The 23,370-nt window shown below is 33.3% G+C and overlaps 2 protein-coding genes across 2 annotated transcripts in view; both read right to left on the bottom strand.

Annotated features, from left to right (window-relative positions):
- Nucleotides 1–11,169: 11,169 nt before the first annotated feature.
- Nucleotides 11,170–14,596, bottom strand: LOC124367816 (tigger transposable element-derived protein 6-like). The gene is made up of 2 exons (XM_046824943.1): nt 11,793–14,596; nt 11,170–11,491 (listed from the first exon to the last, which is right to left on the bottom strand). Exons 1-2 carry the CDS (start codon nt 13,152–13,154, stop codon nt 11,381–11,383), a joined length of 1,473 nt encoding a protein of 490 aa, XP_046680899.1. The 5' UTR covers nt 13,155–14,596; the 3' UTR covers nt 11,170–11,380.
- An 86-nt stretch (nt 14,597–14,682) lies between these two features.
- Nucleotides 14,683–23,370, bottom strand: part of LOC124368291 (cerebellar degeneration-related protein 2-like) — a 60,185-nt gene continuing 51,497 nt past the window's right edge. Inside the window, 1 exon segment of the mRNA XM_046825564.1 lies at nt 14,683–15,942. Coding sequence (XP_046681520.1) covers nt 14,683–15,942 — 1,260 coding nt within the window.

Raw genomic sequence — 23,370 nt, 5'->3', positions numbered from 1 at the left:
GATTATTTCTAAGTCATTATATTTATTGACAGATTCACAATAATTTACATTTTAAAACCATCTCAAATTTGTCTTTCCAGTAATTATGATTATTTTTTGTAAAAGTAGATAGTAAAAAGTTTTTATAAACACATTATTCAAGTAGTTTTTTGTAATATTTGTTTCATTCTTTCTCAATTACAAAAACTGTCATGTCATATTTACATGAATCTGTTTTTCAGTTCATTCTCTTTTACAAACTATTAAATAATCTCCATTGATGGTAACTAAAATATAGGAATGGTGGTTTTTAAGATATAACATTTAGAAAAATGTTAAATGACAATTTTGAAACACTTTCAAACTTCAATATCCAAATTTATTATTGATATAGTTTTTTGGCAATGTCCCTGTGATTTATTTAACATAACTACCAAGTTTTGTGTAATCCACATTAACTTTTTTAAGATATGATTAAAAAAAAAAAAAAACAGAATGACACTAAACCAATATTTTTAGGTTATTTTTTCTCCAATTACTTGAAAGATTACTAATCACATTTCATAAATAAAGTTATATTTTAAAATATTTGTACAACTTGTGTTTTTAAAAACTGTTAGTACTGTTTGCCACCTTGAAGCAAATAAACATAAAATTTTAACTATTTTACTTTTCATTTATTTATTTTTTTTATTTTTTTATTTTTTTTTATTCATAATTTTAACAGGTCTACAAAATTTGATTTATGAGTACATAAAGGTTTTGGAGAATAAATGTTTTTCAAGAAATACACATACAAAACAGAACAATACAAACTTTAAATTCAAGTAGCTTTAAAAATGGGTTTACTAAAACTACAGAAACAATTTCGTAAAATATTCCAGGAGAGTTTAGTAACACTCTGTTCAAAGATACAATGGAAGGAGATAAAATTTGTTAGACTTACATCAGAGAATGAGTTATTTCTGTACATAGTTGTAATTGAATGTCTTAATAGCTTGCTTTCTCAATCAGTATTACAAAATTATTTATTTTAAAATAGAATGAACAAACTATAAAAGTATTACTATATTCATGTTCTCAGAATAGTAGGGTTCATTGGTTATCAAGAAAACACAACAAACATTTCATATCAATTCTAAAATTAAATTACTGAATTTAATTTTAAAGACTTATCCTAATAACTTTTTGTAATATCCTTTAAGTATTTGGACACCCAGGCAAGAAGGAAGTTTTGTCATATACTTGTTTTAACCCTTTTCAATTGTGTTTTTTTTATTTTTATTTATTTATTTTAAAGTTTTAACAGTTCTTCTTATAGCTAAGGCCGTTCGAAGAGAAGCTACCTGGACAATTTGAATATTGAGTTTAGCTCAAGTTCACCTTCCTTTTATTGCAATGTCTGGTATCTGACGGTGTCTCAGACTTGATTCCTGGAATCTGGAGTCATGTTCGTTTGAAGAGATCCAAAGAAAGTCGGTGACGAATAAGCTCAAAACAAATGTTTACATCGTCATAGACACCTATTTTAGATAATGGCAGTCTCATTGTCTCATCAGGTGCACAATTCGGTTTTAAGCATCTTCATCGCCGAATTTCTTTTGATCTCTTCAGACAAACACGACTCCAGATTCCAGGAGTTAAGTCAGAGACAGCATCAGGTACCAGACGCTGAAATGAGAGGAAGGTGAACTAGAGCTAAACTCAACATTCAAATTGAATCAACCCTTTTTACCATAGCTACGCATGTGTAGAATACCTGAAAAAGTTGCTTCTGGTGCCCCAGTTTTAGATTGAAGCATGAAGCATGATAATAGTATAACCACAGTCTACGCTTACTTGAATTATAATATTTGCAATAAAACTATGCTTTTGAATAATAATATTGAATTGTGACTAGATGTAGATGTGGTAATGTTATCATTATATTTTCTTTTGATATTTATGTTGGTGGAAGGCACTGAGGCTATGATTGCCCTGGGCTTCACAAATCTTACGAACTGGCTGCTTATAGCTGAGAAATACAGACATAATTATAAAAACACGACGAATTATTATTGGAAGCCTCATTTGCTCCCAATGTAATAAAACACATAATTACATTTTAACATGAGCAAAAAAATCATATGCTCTGTTCATCAAATTTAGTGGCGTATTCAAGAATCATTTTTAATGGAAACATTTCTAGGAACAAAGGAATATATGTTTTCAGTCAGAGACAACTAGAACAATTCATAATCCTAAAAATATGTTAACACATATATGTATATATACATATTCTTAAAATTACTGTTTTCTGTTATTTTTAGTATGGTATGAATATGATTTTAACCCCCTATATCTATCCCCCCAAATATGTTACTGGATATCTGATATAATCTACTTATTTTGTAGAATATCGATTATGAACTCTTTGCCTCTATCCTTGAAAAGTGTTGCTGATGACAGGGAATTCCTAATTAAACTTTAAAAGTTTCTTATTTTAATATAATACTACAGTGTTGAAGAATACTTAAAAGAGAAAAGAATGTAGACCTCCACAATTGTTTTATTTTATTTAGGTTAAATTGCTAATTCTATTTTAATGTATTACTTTTAGATATCACACTGTATATACATGTATCTTGACGATTTCCCACGCATTTTATGTTTTTGACAATAAATAAATTGAGTTGAGTTAGTTGAAGACACTATTAGTCATGGCTAATATCAGTGTTTATTGTTTTCATTTAACGAGGGACTTTTTTAATCCTTGCACTATGTGAGTCTTATCGATTATTAATAACTAGTTTGTCATAATCTTTCTGGCTCAGAGCCATTCACTAATCTGTTGTTTTCACTCTATTAGTTTGCAGTAGTAGGAAATAAAATTTAATCTATTCTTGACTCCCAACTAGTTCACCCCTAAATTTTCCTACTTTCATGAGAATGTTAGGTTACATAATGAACAAGTCAACATTGCTTATTGTTGACATAAAAATTTAACAATAAAATGGCAAAACTAATACAGGTTTCTATATACATTTGTACAAACAACATTTTTATCTATGCATATATATATATATATATATATATATATATATATTATATATATATATATATGCATAAAATATATATATAAATATATATATATATATATATATATACGCATAGATAAAAATATAACATAGAATAAAATAAATCACCTAAAATATCTGACAAAAATGTTGAAAACACTTTTCTAAGGCCAAAACTACCCCCTCCACAACGGTTCAAAAGTTTATATATATATATATATATATATATATGATTTTTTGTGTGTGGAAGACCATTTTCTTCCAATATAGCCCCTATTTAAACATGAAACAAGTTTATTTCATGTTTAAAATAAAGTGATAATATAAGTGATTTGATAGATAATGGATTGAAGACTCTTGGAGCAACTGGAAAAACTTATAAATACTAATAAATGTAAATAATACATAACATTTCCAATTTTTTTTTTTTTTTTTTTTGAGTCGCCTGATGAGGAAACCTTCGGTTTCGAAAAGCCTCGCAAGAAAAATAAATCAATTGGAAATGTTATGTATTATTTACATTTATTAATATAGATAATGGATTGTTTCATGTGTATTTGTCTGCCTCTTTTTGACAAGTGTCCACTTACTGCAGAAAAATATGTAATTTGGTTTACAGCTGGGATGTTTACAACTATGATATCAGGGTCAAGGATATCTGAATTTGACATTATAACAACATCTGCTGCAAGAAGTTAGTGCCAAATTCTTCAACAAGTTCTCTAAAATTACATGAAATTTAACAATCTGATTCAGTTTATAACATTTTTTAAAACGCCTTTATATGTTTATAATGTTTTATTTGATTGATGAGTTCATGATGAGCTGCTGGAATTTCTGAAAAATTATAGATCTATTATAGTATGATGTTGCTGGAGTAAATGTATGAGATATGAGAGTTTGACTGTGAATATGTGTAGACTGGGAACTTTTAAATTTAACAGCATTTCACGATTGCAATACAAACCTTCATATCAAATAGCTATTTTCTCCATGTTAAGTTGTGAGAAAATGCAATCATGAAATTATTATTATTATTACAGTGTAAGAGTATGCCATACACGTGTCATGTAACAGGCATCGCTATTGTTAGGTCTAATATTACAAGTATTTAGATACTTACGCTAGTGTCATGTTAAAGTCTCGTATGATTGTATTCGTCTGTTTGCTAGTTTATTATATATTCTGAAATGTTCTCATTTCCATCTTGGTTCCATAAGATCAATATTGCTAGATCAGACAAATCTCATGGAGTCGAGTGCACCATCATTGAAATTGATTTTTCCTATATAGAAATGAAACCATGCAAAATTTCAAAGACTTGAAATGGTGTATAGACATAGGTCAGTTAGCTTTGGTGATATCGAGTGGACAAACAGACGGAATTAAATTTCTCCATTCCTTCAAGTGATAGGATTCACTAACGCTCTGCCAATTATAATGTTGACAGGCCGAAGCATTTGTGACCCTCTATACCTACAAAATCAGTGCTGTAACCAAGAGGGGGAATTATTGGGGTTGCAAACTTTATTGAGTTCTCAGAGGAATTTACTGAAATGTAATATAAAAGAAGTGTCAGAGAAAATTAATCTATTATTATAGAGTAATCAAACATTGCCAACCGTCTAATTTTATTTGACTCAATTCAACTGTTCTATTGTCCTATTTACAAACTCTTGATATCTCTTCTATTTTTAAATCATAATTATGCTATTAAATTTAACCAAAATATTCACCTATATATAGGGTGTCCTGTAGCTCTCTGGACACAAAGGTATACCACATAATTTCTCAGGTCAAGATAAGCATATTTCACCAAATGAATATGGGTCTCTGATGCTTAGTTTCACATCTTTCTGTCTGTATATATTTTTTATTTAAAAATTAATAAGTTTAATTATACAAAATTTAGTTCACATGTTTTATGATAACAAGGCCAGTTACTGAAAAATTTAACCTGAAATTATATTTAGTATTTTCAAAATGGCGGTCATTAAAACTTTTTAACTTTGCATATCTTAAAAAACAGCAGTTTTCTCAAGAATTACATACATAACTATTTTTAGAGAATATTATCACAAATCTCATGGTACCAACGTTATTTAAATCAAATAATAAATGATTTAGGGCAAATTTACTGTGACAAGACATGGCCCACATTGAGGTTCTCAGCGAATAACCAACAATACAAAAACTGAATAAATGGCAGCTCTCAATGTGGGCTATTTCTTAAATAGTCTTATGGCTGCCATTTTGAAAATACTTAAAAGTTATTTAATGATATTTTTTCAGTAACTGGCCTTGTTATCATAAACATCTGAGCCAAATTTGGTATTAAAAACACATACAAACAGACAGATGGGAAACTAAGCGTCAGTGACCCATGTTCATATGGTGAAATATGTTTGTCTTGACCTGAGTAATAACGTGGTATACCTTTGTCCAGAGAGTTACATGACTGTAAGGGTTACTGTTATTCCTGTTTGACAAATCTTAACACCCAAGTATTAGTTAGGGTCAGTAACTTTCAAACAAAATTTGCTTCTGAGATGATCTGCCGGATAAGCAATTTGCTCGCTTGAACCTGCTATTAGACTATCATCCACATAAAAGACAACAAGAACTTTCCACCACTTCTGTTCTGTATGAACAAACATGGCTCTTTCTTAGAGTAAAACCTTGGTCTAGTATGGATTTTGTTAGTTCTTCATGCTAACACCTACACTTTGTTTATTTAAGACAACAGCACAGACATTCACCTATCACCATTCATACAAAGCCATCACCCCATACTCTATGTCACGATATCAACCCAACAAGGCCCAAAACAGATGGTCCTTAAGCACCCCCCGAAACTGCTCCCAACCACGAATACCTCTGATATGATCCAGATTATTCCAGAGTCGACAAGCAGAGACTGTGAATGATTTACTGTAAATAGAAGATCTATTTACAGGAATAGACAACAAAAAGGCTCCAAATTGAATTGTTTGTTTCAGAAATAAAAGAAAAGCGTTCAGACAAATAAGAAGGGGAATAATCGTTATACAAAATAGAATGTAACATGTTAAGAATGTGGAACTGACAGAGTAGATTCAATTTTACCAAATGTAACTGATTGATGTGGGTGTTATATGGTCATATTGTCTAAGGTTGAAGATAAAGCGAACACAATAATTTTGAGCACGATGTAATCTGTTCGAAAGCTCAACCCTCATGTCATTTATAACTACGATACAGTAATTGAAATAGCAGAAAATCAAGGTCTTCACTAGGATTACTTTCAAATTCAAGGAAACAAATTTTTTAACACAATGAATATGAGCATATGAATACACCATGGTGTTTTAGCATCACTTCCATCTTTGCCATGATGAATTCGAATTCGGATTTTCAGAATATGGATCCTGTCATTCAAAAAAGGCATTTTACAATGTAAAGTTCCTGCCTTAGTATTAACCAGAGATAAAACATGGAGCCTGTATTTATAAAATGCCTAGGACATGGGGCTAAAGTTTAAATCTGTATTATGGATAGGAACTTGTCTCAAATCCATAAATAAATGTTTCATTTCTGAAGTATAGATTTTAGTATTTAATGCCTAATAAATTATTATAAATACAGATATTGTTAATAATAATTGTTTATAATTTATGTTTATTGTAATTTTTCTAATAAGAAACTCTATTTTGAATTGGAACCTCAAATGATCAGCTATCTAGTCTTAAACTCAGGCCCAAAAAACAGTTTAACTGATAATTATACATTGAACTTACAGTTTGTATATAAAAGATGACAAAGAATTTCATGGGTTTTACTTATAAAAATTGTATTTTAAAAAGTTAAAAAGGTTATGTTTTATTTCCTTAATAAATAACTCCATGAAGCATGTCATTCCCAGAAGTTATAACTTTTTAAACCTGATAACAAAATTAATACTTTATATACCTACTTACAATTCCTTGTGGATTGGTTCAAAATGCTTTTTAATTTTTTTTTGTGTGGAAGTTGTCTTAAAGGGCTATGACTTTAAAATTAAAAAAGTTATTTTCACCAAAAATTAATTGCATCATTTTATTTCTATTTAGTAACACAAGCTCTGTATACAAAAGTAGATGGTTAAAAGATGTTCTTACTGAAGTAGAATCAGATAAATTTAGTATTTAAAAAAAGTACATTAGAAAAGATATTAACTTAAATTTCTAAAACCTCAATATTTAAATTTTTTATAAGATCATGCTGGGAATCTACTTTGCAGAAATAAAACTGTTTGACCTTGAATAAATTGAATTAATGAACTTGGAATTCCCATCTGCTGTCATTTGGGGTCAAGAGAAGTGACCTTAATGTAAACAACTTCTTATCAAAGAGTAAGAATACTAGGTATTGAGTCATTTCATTGGGGAATAAACAATGTACTTATTACCATATTAGACTACTATTTCTTGAAAAACATTATTCTTGAAATGAATTATTAGAAGATGAATAGTAATAAATATAGTAAAAAATGTTTAAAAGAAAACTCTGACAAAAATGATTTGCCCAGTAAAGAACGAGTTAACAGAAATCTCTTTTTCATTAACTTACAGTTTCATTTAATAGACAATAAATATTTTTTCTCTATAAGTAATTTATAACATTTTTATATGTAAATACGCTATTTATTTTTGTTACTTATAGCAATGTGGTAGAGAGACGCAGTCCTTACAGTACTACGTAGATGATGAGGATGGTGGTCAGTACTATATAAACTGTATTGTTCAATAAATCCCCCCCCCCCTTTAGCTGATTATTTGGAAGTCTTTTTCCATTTTTCAAACAACATCTACCTTTATTGTCTCTAGAAGTATATAGACAGTTTGAGAGCTTCACTTGAAACAAAAACAAAACAGCAAATTATTCTTTGAATAGTTTGAGAAATTCAATAGAAAGTCCCATTTCTACTGAATGCAGTATCACTGCTGTTAGGTATATTATATTTTGCCTCCAAAGGAAGGTCACTTGGAACATCCTAAAATGTTCCCTAGCATGCTTAACATAAATGACGAACATTGGTCCGGACCCTCATCTCTGCAACCAATATTATGTCTGCTTCAGAATGGAATACACTTTGCATCCATTAGGAAACGTACTAACATAAAAAGTACGTTAACATAAAAAATAGAATAAAGTTTAGTAGTATTTGTGATTTTCAAAATGCCATTCTTTCTGTGTCAACCTTAACCAAAGGCAAAAACTGTGGTATACGGTATACACATGTGTTTTGTGTTTACCAGCAGTTCACAAATGTTGCTTATGTAATTTCAGAGGGAAAACTGTGAATTATATATACATACAGTTTAATTTTATTATCTGAAATATTTTTACGTGCCAAGAAATTCAAATCGTATGATGTGACAGAGGGTTGTACAGTGTATTGAGAAGTAGCAGAAGATAGAAAAGAAGGTATTGGGTTTAGTTTATTCCTCAATGTAACCAATTTCATTACCTAATATGTATATACAAGGTAAGAGTGCACCCTAACAGGTTTCGCTGAAAGTGCATACAAAATTTCATCTCTATAGCTTGTTTCATTCTTGAAATGTTCATTGGCAGATAGGCATACAGACAATCGTGCAGAAAAGACAATTTTACATCTCCATGGCAGGCAAAAGATAACTTGTGTCAGCCTACTAAGTGGTAGGCTTCAAATCCCATGGATAGGCATGCTCCATAGAATTCATTCTTGTCTAATGTAGAAATTAAGTTTCATGCCAATTTTAAAATCTTTTCCAAGATATCTTGCAGATAGTTAGGCTTATCACGTGTTAAAATGTCAAATGACATTATAAGATGTACAGTAAACCAACTTCAGTTAGGTTGTTCACAACTTTATTTATTCAGTAATTTTCTCGTTGTTATCATGGTTAACCATACAATCAATATTAAGATATTTGCTTACTCTCAGCTAAATTCCAAGAAACAATATTAACGAACTAGAAAATCATCATATTGAAATTCGGGCAAAATTTCGAGTATAGGTGTGTTCATTCTCAAGATATCGTATGAACATACAGACAGATAGAAATGAAATTTTTTCCAGCCACTATTATGTCCCATTACTACCTGTAATATGTGTAAATGATGTACGATGCTACATATTAGGAGGAGAGTGAAAAACATGTTTCAAGATTCATACCCAAAGTCTTTTTCTGATTCCCCCTTTGTATTTATATCTATTTCCAAACATTACCAACTTTCTACGATTTTGAAAATGTTGGTACATATTCCTCACCCACAGAAATAAATGTGCTGAATTATTTATGTTTTGTAATCTACATACATTTTCCTTTCACCAAGAAGCAAGTTGAGAACCTTAACCTGGCCTCCGAATTGGCAGGAAGAATTTCATGGATGAGTCCTCCATAAAGATTCTATCCCCTCCTTACCCCTTTTTTACATCCCAATAATTCAAAAAGTAGATTAAGAATTTTCAGAGAGTTATAGTTTCATATCTACCAAAATATACAACCATTATTTTATACCAATATTATATACCAATGTTGGGCCACTCGATAGACTTGTTGTTCTTCATGAAAACCTCTTTTTTATACTTGCTTCTATGACAAATTAAATTTAAAAAGATTATTGGACTTGGATGTACTAAAAGAGTTAAACTTCTGTATACTTTTACATCAATGGCCCAAAAATGGTTTAATTACAGTGAAATTATTATAAAGCCTCCAGAGATGTATTTTAGCTACATATTCAAAACTTGGTAACATAACAATAATTTTTGCTCTGAACTGAAAAATTTTGCATGGAGTAATGAGTTGGTAATTTCTGGTGGACTCATCCTAACTAAATGTGAAAAATATTAAATTTGAATGGCAAAACTAATACAGGTTTCTATATACATTTGTACAAACAACATTTTTATCTATATATATATATATATATATATATATATATATATATATATATATATATATCATCATATCATCAAAACAAAATTTAATTGTATGAATGGTGATAGGTGAATGTCTGTGCTGTTGTCTTAAATAAACAAAGTGTAGGTGTTAGCATGAAGAACTAACAAAATCCATACTAGACCAAGGTTTTACTCTAAGAAAGATCCATGTTTGTTCATACAGAACAGAAGTGGTGGAAAGTTCTTGTTGTCTTTTATGCGGATGATAGTCTAATAGCAGGTTCAAGCGAGCAAATTGCTTATCCGGCAGATCATCTCAGAAGCAAATTTTGTTTGAAAGTCACTGACCCTAACTAATACTTGGGTGTTAAGATTTGTCAACCAGGAATAACAGCCTATGAATTTAAAACAATGAAAATCCTCAATATGAGTTACAAGTACAAAGCTATGTTTACACTGGCGAAGTTAAGAGATAACTGTCGCATAACGTCAAGAAGGTTAAGTAACTTTAATCGGCGGAGCTGTTGTTTGCAAGTACTTGTGACAGCTGCATCGCTGGTTTTTGCAAAAGTCAATACAAAATCTGTTCACTCATGACAGTGATATCTTCGTAATGTTTAGAATTAAAATGTTATGTCTGATACTGCTCTCCAAATCTCATAAACAACTGCTCAGCATTGGTTGTGAGCATAAGGGTCTGTTTAGACTTGACAGTTTTCCTATCCGATACTGCTCAATTCATACACTGAAAAAACAAAAAAAAATAAAGTTGTGTTTCAGTATTCTAAATGAAGAAGTTAGGACTTCTTCATTTATAAATAAATAAATAAATAAATATATTTAGGACTTCTTCATTTATAAATAAATAAATATATTTATTTATTTACTGACTGAACACACCCATCTTATTGTTTTGCTAGACCTGTATTAAATAGACTATACAGGGTGTCCCGTAATTCTCTGGCCAAAGGTATACCATGTTATTGCTCAGCTCAAGTCAAACATATTTCACCATATGAACTGATTTAGAGCAGATTTACTGTGACAAGACATGACCCACATTGAGGTTCTCAGTGAATAATTAACAATACAAAAACTGAATAAAGGGCAGTTCTCAATGTGGGCCATGTCTTGTCACAGTAAATCTGCTATAAATTAGTTCATATGGTGAAATATGTTTGTTTTGATCTGAGCAATATAGACGTGGTATACCTTCGTCCAGATAGTTACGGGACACCTTGTACAGTCGACTCTCGATAATTCGAAATTGGCGGGACATGCAAAAAAATTCGAATTAGTGAGAGTTTTGAATTACCGAGAGTTTCGATTTATTGAGAGGAAAAGAAAACTATTCGAATTACCAAGAGTTTTTTTATTAAACACACAATGTCATACGGCAAACTAACAAAACTTAAAGAACATTAATTTCTAATAATTAATTGAAAAAATCTGTTATCTTTGATTGCTTTTTCTTGTTGATTCGTGCCTCATCGACGACCTTGTTTAACACAAATAGTGCGTCGAACACTTCCGGCCCAACTTCTGTCTGCAAAGAAAAGAAAGAAAACAACTGTCACAGCGTATTTCGTAACAAATGCAGAAAATTACGTAATTTGTTGGTTGTATTATAACTTATGACATACAGTATTTACATTGAAGTTTTAAACTAAACAAACAGCTGATTTTACAGCCCTAAGACCCTAAGGTTAAAAAAAGTCTACGCTAATTTCGGACATCAAATTCAGTAAAAAAATGATGGATAAATTGCAGTGTGGAGAATATGGCATTTTTAAATCAGTTTAACAAATTGATAGGCTAACTACAGTAGTTTATTGCGATGCTTTTACCTGGAGAGAAAAATGGCGCAGCTTTTCTAAGGATGTGCTGGCTTCCTTCAGAGTGACAGGCGGGAACTCCTGGTCTTCCTCATCGTTATCAACATCAGGTTGTTCTTCATCTTTAGCGGCCAAGATGTCAGCATCAGTAAGGGTTCCCCATACTGCAACTTCGTCATCAACTTGCACAAAATCTTCAAATGGAACATCTCCTATTACAGGGTGAGATTCCCAAGGTGTTGGCTGCACAACTTGAAGTTCTTCATCGGGTGTGTTAACACAGAATCCAGACTTACGAAAACAGTTAAATATTGTCGTTTGACTCACACTTTTCCACGCTTTTTCAACAATCAACATGGCTGTGAGAATAGAGATGTTTGGAGTTTCATTACTGTCAATTCCATCCAGTACAATCTTGACTATTTCATGTCTGTAAAATGCTTTGAAGTTTTGAATTATGCCTTGGTCTAGAGGCTGCAACTTGGATGTTGTATTTGGTGGAAAAAAGTGAAGTTTCACATTCGAGAGATTTGGAGGGTTGTTATGAACTGAACAGTTATCAAGGAATAAGAGGATTTCACGATTTTGTTTTTTCATGTCGCTGTTCAATGAATTTAACCACTCGTTAAACAACTCCGTTGTCATCCACGCCTTTTTGTTCGAGCGGTAGGTTACGGGAAATGACTGGATACCTTTAAAACACCTAGGTTTTGCTGCTTTCCCGATGAGGAGGGGTTTCAATTTTTCGGAACCATCCATGTTAACAGTCAACAGAAGAGTTAACCTTTCCTTACTATGTTTCCCTCCGTGGCATTTCTCGTCTTTAAATGTAAATGTCTTGTCCGGCATGCATTTAAAGAATAAGCCAGTCTCGTCGGTGTTAAAAATGTTGTGTGGTTCATAACTTTCTGTTAAGCTGGACAACTCTGCACGCCAATCGGAACACACACTGTCGCTAACGCTAGCGCTTTCCCCACAAACCTTTTTAAAAAATATACCATTACGTTTTTTGAAATTAGTCAACCAGCCTTCGCTTGCTGCAAAGCTGGGGATGCCAAGCTCTTTAGCATATGCCTTTGCCTTTTCTTTTAAAAGCGAACCTCCAACAGGAACATTTTTATCTCTACACTGTCTAAGCCATGTGACTAAACACTCTTCTAATCTAGGATATTCACCTTTTGTCGTTCTTTTTCTTCCTGCTACGGAACTCACTTCAACTATTTTTTGTTTATTTTTTAGAATGGTAGACAAGGTACTCGCAGGGATTTGAAATGTTTTTGCAACTTCCGACTTCGCTTTACCACTTTCTACCGCCGCGATCACTTCTTTCTTTTCCGAAAGAGAAAGACATTTATATTTTTGCTTAGTAGCCATCACGACAAACACTTCTTACACACAACAAACACGACTTCCACACAACACGGCGCAAACATAACCAACACTGCAAAGAGTATGCTCTGGGACACAGGATGCAAAGTTTCTTGTTATGACAGGAATAATTTGAAATGCGTGTTTCCCACCGGCCGACTCTCAATTCGAATTACAAAGAGTTCTGTCGAGTGAACTTCGAATTACTGCGTGTTCTGTATCGGCCTAACCTCAATTCGTTTACGTCATTTCGAATTATAGAGAGTTCCGCCGACAAGACTTCGAATTACTGCGTGTTCAAAATTAGTCTGTCCTCTGCGGTAAGTTCGAAATACCGAGTGTATCAAAATGCATTGAACAATTTCGAAATAGCGAGAGTTTTTCAAGGGACCGGCCTTTTCGTTCGAATTACCAAGAGTTTCGAATTATCGAATGTTTGAATTATCGAGAGTCGGCTGTATACTGTGTACTGCATGAGAAGACCTTACTGGGCATGACAAGCATGAATGTATTGCCTTTTGTGTTTTGAATTAATTGCAGACACTGTTTGTGACTAACTTTCAATTTCAAATGGCCATGTATTTTTCAAGTAAAAACCTCAATTTGGAAAATCACTGGTTTCTGTTTTAGCTTGCTGGCAGTAGACAAAAATTAATGCTTTTTTTTAAAAGAAAACACAAGTATAAATACTCTACATCCAATTTATTCACAACGAAAAGGGGACATAAAATAATAATGTACATAATAATATCACAAAAATTACAAATGAAAAAATTACATTTTTTGTATGATACAACACTACTTACGTATAAAGATAAAATAGCTACACCTTAAAATTGGTCCATTGCCATCCTAAAAATCATCCTGAACTGTTCTAAATATCTCTGTAGAAATGTAAATGAGAGCTAAGAACAACCAATGGAGAATGTACACTAATTACAAATCTTATCCAAAGATGGCACATTAGGCAGTCTGGAATGTTACGCAATCCGCCTTTACAAATGTTTTAAGTTATGTTACTATTATTTGTGTACACTCAAAAATAAATAAATAACATAAGTATCACCAGAAATAAGATAACTGTGGAAAGAGTTGACATTTTATAATACGTGCTTATGCTTCCAACATTATGCTTAATCTTAAAGCTTTAAAGTTCAAAAGTACATTAAAGTTCAGAATCAGAAGTAGAATAAGGTGTTTGTTTTTATATTTAATCAGACATTACTCAACACAGTACAACCACTAGATTGTTTTAATAAAACATTCTCTTAAAATGTTTACAATAAAATATAAAATTGTAAAAAAACTTTACATAACTTATAATATTTCTGCAGATTTGACAAATATGTTTAATTATAATTCTTTATATTGAAATCGTATATTTCACCGTTATCACCACTCTAATAGTTTTAATAAATAAATACATTTATAAATAATTTACGGAAATCTTATTTATCCGGGCAGGATTCAGTAACTATATTGTCATTTAAATCACACGATGAATTACATACTTCTAGCAATGTATTTTGCACGACTAATTTCTGTGTGAATTCGTTGATCTCGGGTGAGACTTCTTTCTCCCAGACTGTCGCAAGACTTCTGCGTACGATTTGTCCAACATTTTGAGTGTGGCGACTTGGGTGGCCGCCTTTGTGAAGTGACTGTCCCAGGCAGAGCTGTGCCTCTGTGTCTCACTCTGCTCAACACGTACTTTATTGACTATATCGCTACCGGTGACACACCAGGTCGATCTGTCCGCTGACCTGTTAACGTTATCGCTCATCCTAACCTCCTTCTTTCTTCTGGTAACTTTGCTCGAGTAAACTATTTTGGCGCCAATTCCAAGAACTTCAGCTGGTTCTACGGGGGCACCTGACTTCTTCTTGGATTTCTTTTTGTTCCCAACGCCCGACGATAGATACTCTAAAATGTCTCTAGTGGGTTTTTTCTTTTCTTCAACAGACGAAGAGGGAGGTTGCTCTGATGTTTCGATGACGCTCTCATTGCACGGTGCCGGTGCCTCAGTGGATCGAATCGGCTTTGGTGTGGAACCACATGGCAGCTCAGGACCATTAGCCATAGATGAGTTTACGGATTCAGGAGGTTCTAAACTGACAATATCCGATTGTTCTTCGGTAAACTGAGACATCTCTTCTTCCGGATCTGGCAAATGACAGGGGAATTCTTCTTTGGCCGGTGTGACAGGAGGAACTTTAGGTGCTTCTTCACATATCGGAGTGAAGTCATCCAACAAAGGTAGCTTCTCACCCTCATCTTTCGCCTCAGCAGCTCTCTTCAACACTGCAAATATCTCTCTGAAGAGCTGACGGTACTCTGGCGTTTTCCTAAACCTACTCTCTACTGGACTCGCATCATCGTAAATGCTGAACCTGCAGTCATCTCCATCGCTGATAGTGCACAGGAATGATCCCGGTGGGAAGTGAGCATCTGTCTGTGTGCCTTTATTGCTCGTCTCGTCAGAGAACCCTGATGATGAAGTTTCTGCCTCCGAGAAGTCTGTTGGAGTTGCTGAGAATGCTTTTCCGTTCGGTGTGGTCTTAACTGGGTCTTTCTTTGGTAGTTCTCTAATCTCTCCCTCACTGTCCACATCTTCTTTTTGGAAGAAGTCGCCAGAGAGTTGCAGCTCCTCCTGAAGAGATAGGCAGTTGTTGCTGGAGACAGTCTGTGGTGGTCGGATGATCCCGGGATGACGCTGGACCTTGAGCAATGCTTCATACTTCTCTACTAAGTCCCGGTATGGATTGTCCCCTTGGCAGCTTTCTCCCAGTGATTCCTGTAATCATTAAAGTTAATCAGCTGTGCTATAATTTCATTAATTTTTATTACAATAAGTAAATATATTTTGACTTTCTTTATTTTTCAATCCATCAATAAATATATTTGTTTGAAAAACATCCCAAGAAGTATGCTCAAGAAAAATGTGTACAAGAACCACGCATTTTAATTCTTTAGTCAATGATTAAAAGGAAAGGAGGAAAGAAAAGCACACTGTGTAACATTTCTATACTTTGGGAAGATAAACTATACACAATTTATCAGGTAGTCACAATTTCTCTTTACCTATACTAAAACTTTTATTAAAATCATAATGTACTTGGTAATCAATATACTTAAAGATATAAGTAGTTCACATAACTTTGTTGAAAGATTAAATTAGGGTTCCAAAATTTGTAAAACATAGGGCTTCTTTTATGTAAAAATCAGCGACGACCCAAATATAACACAGAAGTTATTGTATTAAACAAACATAAGTATCAAAATTAACCTAAAAGTGTATTTACTTTATAGTGAAATTTAAAAAAAAGTTAATTTAACTGAAAATGAATTACTAAAATCTATAAAAAATAATGAATGCGATGTTGCAGATGAAAATAACAGCTAGCCACAAACGCTTATAAAATGCTTCAACTGTTGCTTTTAAAATGTAGGTATACTTTATAGACATGTTTATAAGGCATATTATAGTTTCCTAATCCATGATCCACTTATAAGAAAGATGTGTTGTGATCCTTTTAAAATGATGGTTATTTTTTAATAAAGCAGCATGAACTCTATTCTAAAAGGTAAGAACTGGCTATACAAAGCTCAAAGCGCCTTCTGCATATTACTGGATACTCATAATCAATGCTGCACCAAAACCAAACAGCAAAGACTGTAACGTGGATTTTGAAAAGAATCTGTAGAAATATCAATAAGCTGTTTTCCTTGCTTACTAGTAAAATTCTCAGGTCTCTATCGCTATCAAATAAGAGTCTCTTGACCACTGTAATGATTTCATCTTTTTGACGTACTTATCAACAACAGGTATCAATAACAATTCTGATAACGGTAACTGTTTGCAATTGGTCACCTCTAATATAAAGCCTTCTGTGTATGACGCAGTCCTCACTTCATTGCTAAGTCGTGGAAGTATACTGTAGTATACGTAGGTTTAATCAGTACAGTCAATCTTGATTGAAAACCGGCATTTAATTTTAAGTTCTAATTGAAAGAATTCTAAAACATAATAAAAATATTTCCCTTTTTACCAAGATAGCTACAGAAAGCTCTGGATTTAAAGAATTGTATGGTAATCAGGTTTTGCAGCCCTAAGTGTGAAGTTTCCAATCAGCTTCCGTACAATTCTGATTTTAAATATCTTAATTTTACACCTTTTTCGTCAATAAATATTTCGGATCAAGCGTATTGTATTAAACAGTTATTGTCAATGGCTCAATGTCCAAAATAATTGTAAGGTTAGAAAGTTGTTCACTTGCAGAAGACACAAGAATCCAGAATTTAACGAGGTTTTCGTTTACAATAGAAATAAATAAACTGCATGTCTCTATCACACTTGTACCTGAAGTGTCACAACTCATACTACATTTTGACAATTCAGGATATTCTCACATTATGTAAAAACAAAGTGCTTCAAGACCACAACACGCTAACAATGTGTTTATGAAGATCACAAGTGTCTATTAAAATCTCATTGTGCTGCAGTGGGCCAGAACTGAAAAACTTGCAGACTGCAGACCATTATTGTACACAAATCTCTAGCAGGAACACCAAGATCATCCAGCATAAGGCTTTTAGCCTACTTTATTTAGTGTTAAAACATTGAATAAATACCAGTACAACAATAACTTTTGATTTTACTGTTTACTAATGTAACTTAAATAAACAGGTAAAGGAGTACACCACACCGCGTATTGCGTAACAGGCTTTGCTGAAGTTCCATGCAAAATTCGAAGTTTGTAGCTCATTTCATTCTGATAGTTAGGCTACAATGTCTTAATATGTTACATGTTAAAATGTCATATAATTGTACTCAGTCTGTTTACATATTTATTTATTTTGAAATTTTCTCACTTTCACCATGATTATCCACAAGACCAATGTAAAAACGTTCACTAACTCTTAGCCAAATCCCATAAAAGTAACATGCACCATCTTCAAACTCAATGTTGCCTAAACATGAAGCTTCATGCATTATTTCCATTCTGTAGATTAGTTCTTCCTCAAAATATCATGTGGGCAGACAGACAGACAGACAGAGTGGAATGAAATATGCCAGCCCCTCTAGTGATAGGCTTCGCTAATGCTCAGATAATAATAAATAGCATTATCAAAAATACTGAAACCTTTTAGAGAACATTTGCAAAGCCTAATTAAAAATGTAGGAGGGCTTGATAATGATATTAAATTCACAAGTAGGAAATTCAATTACCCGTAGTAAATTTGATTCCACCTAATGGTAAAAATTAGACTATTAGATTTGTTCAGTGGGCTAAAACTAAGGTATTAAAATTTACAAAGCAAAGCGACTACAAGAACAAATAAAACAATACTTTTACATATCCTAAAAGAAGCATTAACTTACAAAAATTAAAATATATTGACACTACTTCTATTCTAATAATTACGAGTAGTATGATTCTAAAATTTTCATGTTCAAATATGCCTTTTAAGAAAAAATAGTTGTTTATGCAACAATTACAAAACTATATCCCTTATTTATATTTTGTTAATTATAAACATAATACTGTTAAAATTTAATCCTTAGAGTTTTTAATAAGAAAATGTTCAAATGTTACCTACTATGGTGTAAGCCTTCGAAATCTTACAAAGCAAAAGAAAAGAATTGTGACGAATATTAATGATTTTATCTAAACAGTTTAATATTATATTACTTTGTACGACTACGTCATGTTTTATTGGTATTATCAATATAGCAATGTAAAACAATATCAATAATGTAATAATTTCATAACTTATTAACTTTACACCAACTGTAGTAAGAGACACATTATTACAAGCCTGGTCGTTTTGGGTAATTAATGCACCCCACTTCCCTCCTCACCATACACACTGCCACATTGTCATATCAGCTGATTCTCAGTATGAGAAACACGACGATGTCTCGCTTTGTTCCGGTTGTTTATCTGTTTTGTTCTTCAGCGTTTAATTATTCTGTATTTGAATTCTCAGTTTCAGCTCCAGTTCACCTTCCGTTTATTGCAGAGTCTTGTATTTGATACTGTTTTAGACTTGACTCCTGGAATCTGGAGCCATGTTCGTCTGAAGAGATCCAAAGAGAGTTGACAATGAAGAAGGTCATAACGAAACATTTACATTGTTTCAACATCAGAGACACCTATAAATAGGTGAAGTAGTAGTCTCATTGTTTTATCTTGAGTGCACTACCATGTGTTAGACACGATATAACCACTATGGAGCAACCGAGTTTTCTACACATAACATAGCTATGGTAGGAAGGGTTGATTCAATTGAATTTTGAGTTTAGCTCCAGTTCACTTTCCTTTTTTTTATTCTGATTTCGAAACGATGTAAATGTTTTGATTTGAGCTTCTTCATCACCGACTCTTTGGATCTCTTCAGATGAACATGATTCCAGATTCCAGGAGTAAAGTCTGAGACAGCGTCAGATACCAGTCGCTGCAATAAAAGGAAGGTAAATAAATATAAAGGAGGAATAAAGGTAATGCATTTTAGATTCCATATTTATTTAGTTTTTTGTAATTCTGACTGTATTCAATTTGATATAATTTCATATATATGACTAAATGTGAATTTAAATTTTTTATTGCAGTGATAACATTGTTGAAGCTCTTAATCAATATAGTAGTTTACTACTACTGTAGTAGTACATGATAACCTCAGAAGTGTTTAGGCCAAAAGATGTAAGAATGTCGAACAAATGCATGAGAGTTGCAACTCTTTTTAGTACTCAGTAACCACTGAGTTTGTGTAGACTTGGACTTAAATACACTTATTTATTTAGAAGAGCTAAATGAAAAAAATTAACACAGATTTTGGCACATGTCTTAACCATACTAATAGAGTAAATACTGAAGGGGGAGTAGAAGAAGAGTCCTAAGAATAAAAAATAATTGTATAACAGCCATACAAATTTTATCAAGTATATCAGTTAAATTTGTTTACTCCGAGTTAGGCCTACTTCAATTATTCAAATTTAAGATTTATTCCATTACCAAATAATTCTTACTTACACCACAGATCCATACAATCAGCAAGACAACATGTACATTGCACTTTTTATTGTTCTGGATACACTAACAGCTTATGCAGTCGTCATTTTAGAAATCCAAGCAAAGTGAATGCTTCCATGATCTATCTGGATATTTGTTAACTATGTAAACACTTGCTAGTAATAGTACAGATGGTGGAATAGTTACATTGAAACAGCTCCAACAAAGGATAACAGTGGGAATTCCACGATATCAGAAGATGTCCGAAGGAATAGGAAAGGTTCAGTCAATCAGCTGATTCCCCAATCCCTAATTCATCATGCTAACAATAAATAGCTGCAGCAGTGGGTACTGTAGATTCATCCTGATTCAAGGGGATGCTCTGCACATGATCTCTGATCCGTTGCCACAAAAATTTTCCTTTGACAAACCCTTTAGGATTGTGAAATTTACTAGGGACGATTGGTCGGAGGGAAGGAAACCTCTTCCACCAGCGAACCTTGAATGGTTTTCAGATGGCTCTAAAACAAAAAAGCAGCACAGGCGCTGGAATTGTGGGGGTGAGACCATGCAGGAAGCTGGTGGTCCCTATGGGTACTAATCCTACAGTTTTTCCGGCGGAGGTCACAGCCATTATGGAATGTGCTCGTGAGAATCTTCGTCTCCGGTATAGGAGTAAGACGATCAATATTTTCATGGATAGTCAGGCAGCACTGATGGTACTGGACTCTTGTGTGTTGAAATCCAAATTTGTCTGGGATTGCTATCAAGTCGTTTCTTCCATTGCCAGAATCAACAATGTGACTGTTTGTTGGGTTCTTGGTCATGAGGGGAACCCTGGGAATGAAAGATCTGATACCCTGGCCAACTGGGGTTCAGCATCAATTATGATGGGACCTCAACCGTTCTGCAGTTTTTCAAGGTGTGAATCCTTTGAGGGCTGTCTCAAAATGGGTTGGCACGCTGAACATGAGAGAAAGTGGAGGTTGCATCCGGGTATGAGAATGAGCAGAATGGTACTACATTCGCCTTCCTCCAGGGTGGCGTCTGACCTTCTCTCACTAAGTAGATTGATGACTTCTTGGGTTACAATTCTAATTATGGGACATGGTCACCTGAAGAAGCATCTTCACAGAGTCAGCATCCTTCGGGAGGATCCGCTCTGTAGAAATGTGACGAACAGGAGTAAACTGCTGAACACCTGCTCTTTGGTTGTCCTGCAATATAAAGGGAGCGGTATGCCATCTTTGATAGTTTGGACAAGGATGTTGAAATTTCCTAAGAGGACCTGATAGGTTGTTTTCGGTGGTTTGTGAAACTGCTGAAATCATAGACTGGTAGGCCTTATTGTGTGCTTCCGGGGTACGCAAAAGGCCCTTAAGCCTTAAGTGCATGTCAATAGGCCATCCCATAGAAGAAGAAGAAGAACAATAAATACGACTCTCTATGCCTGGTACGATTGCAGAGTCATGTAAAGTGCTTTTGGGCAGCTTCGATTACAAAATTTATCCTGCACTCCTTGTACTTATCAAAAGATTGAGAAAACAAAATAGTTGAATAGTTTGTGTCAGTTATTAAACATTCTACTATATGGATATGTTCATGGAAGGCTGTTGGAATGATTAATTGGTAGAGACCTACAAGCCAATGACCTGATGTAGGGTAAAACCTCTTGCTAAATATTATGTCAATTTGAATAAGTGTGAATGAGTAAAGGAAAAATTAATAATTTGCATGTACAAGAAATCATTTTTTGTATAGATAATTAAATTGAAAACATACTATTTTACTTAAATACAGATATTAAGTTAAGATGTTCTTTATCCACACCAGGACTGCTTCTGTAAGTGATTATCCAGAACCATCTTGCTTATCAGCTGTTTTATTGTCTGTCACTAATATGTGATCAAGAACCCACACAAGGGAAACTTTAATTTTTGTACCAATAAGATTACAAATTCTTATTCAAATCTGAACTAAATTTTTGAGCTGATTTTAGCAAACTTAGTAACTTGCTTCTTGGATTATCAAACCATTTCCAAGGTTCCAATAAACTTTTCCTTCCATTTTTTAATCAGGTTATCCTTCTTGTATATGTCATGACCTGCTGTCCAGAAAATGTTATTGAACTCTAGTTTCAATTACTCCCACACAAGTGCCTTACTCAGTTCTGGATCTATCCATGTGCCAGATTAAATAATGATTTGGTTGCAAGTCAACTACATTTTTACTTCACTTGGTGTTAATACTGTACTGAACTTTATTCTGAAATTCTTGTCCCAAAGATTTTCTAAACACCCTACGTAGATTCTTATATTTGTTCATTCTCAGATGAGTTCATCTTTGAATACTCTCTATAGCAGACTTTGAGGAGTTAGACCAAGGGTAAACTCACTTGACTGCTATGAGATCATTTCATTTGCTCCCATTATGTAAACAATGTGCAATCATTAGACTTTATCATGTCTCCATTTCATTCATCCACATTATACAATTTCTCCAGAATGGTCAGAGATGTGACATCATGGTATGTATTTCAGGCTGTTAACTAAGTATTCGGTTTCACCTCCTCCCACCATATGATCCCACATCATGACGACTGAAAGTAGCTTCTTCACTTAATTTACCTGTTAATACTCAATCTTAGTGATGTTTACCATTTTCTAGAAAGTTACAAAATAATAGCCTATGTTCCGAGACTACTATTGATCAACTCACAAATGTCCTTGAAAATTTGTCAGTGACCACTGTGATAATTTTAATTCAAGTGAATTCAAAATCAGGTTTTAACACCAAGAAATAACCGTCTGCTGCCAGACACTAAATCATTGAGGAGAGAATTGCTCCCTATGAACACCCTCTGGGAGTAAACTCTGCTATATTTGTATCATCCACTTGTGTTTTAGCTATTCTTGTGGTCATGTAATTGCAGACCCATCTCTGAGTTTACGATCTACTTATCTTCACTGAATGGTCCTCTATGTCCACTTGTTGCAAATCAATCTCTGGCCTCTCTCATTCATTCTATATATGACTTTTTCAAGATTCATCTTTGAGTCCAAGTACCCACTTCTTGTCATTTCACACCTTCTTCACCGCTTGTTAAAAATCCATCTCCAAGTCCTATCGCCCACTTCTTTTCACTATGTGCCTTCTACACTGGTTCATAACAGAAGTTCCAGTTATAAATACACATATGGCAACATTCC

The sequence above is a fragment of the Homalodisca vitripennis genome, chromosome 8 (genome assembly GCF_021130785.1).
Source record: "Homalodisca vitripennis isolate AUS2020 chromosome 8, UT_GWSS_2.1, whole genome shotgun sequence".
NCBI classification, from domain to species: Eukaryota; Metazoa; Arthropoda; class Insecta; order Hemiptera; family Cicadellidae; genus Homalodisca; species Homalodisca vitripennis.
This window is presented reverse-complemented; position numbering and strand designations above follow the sequence as displayed.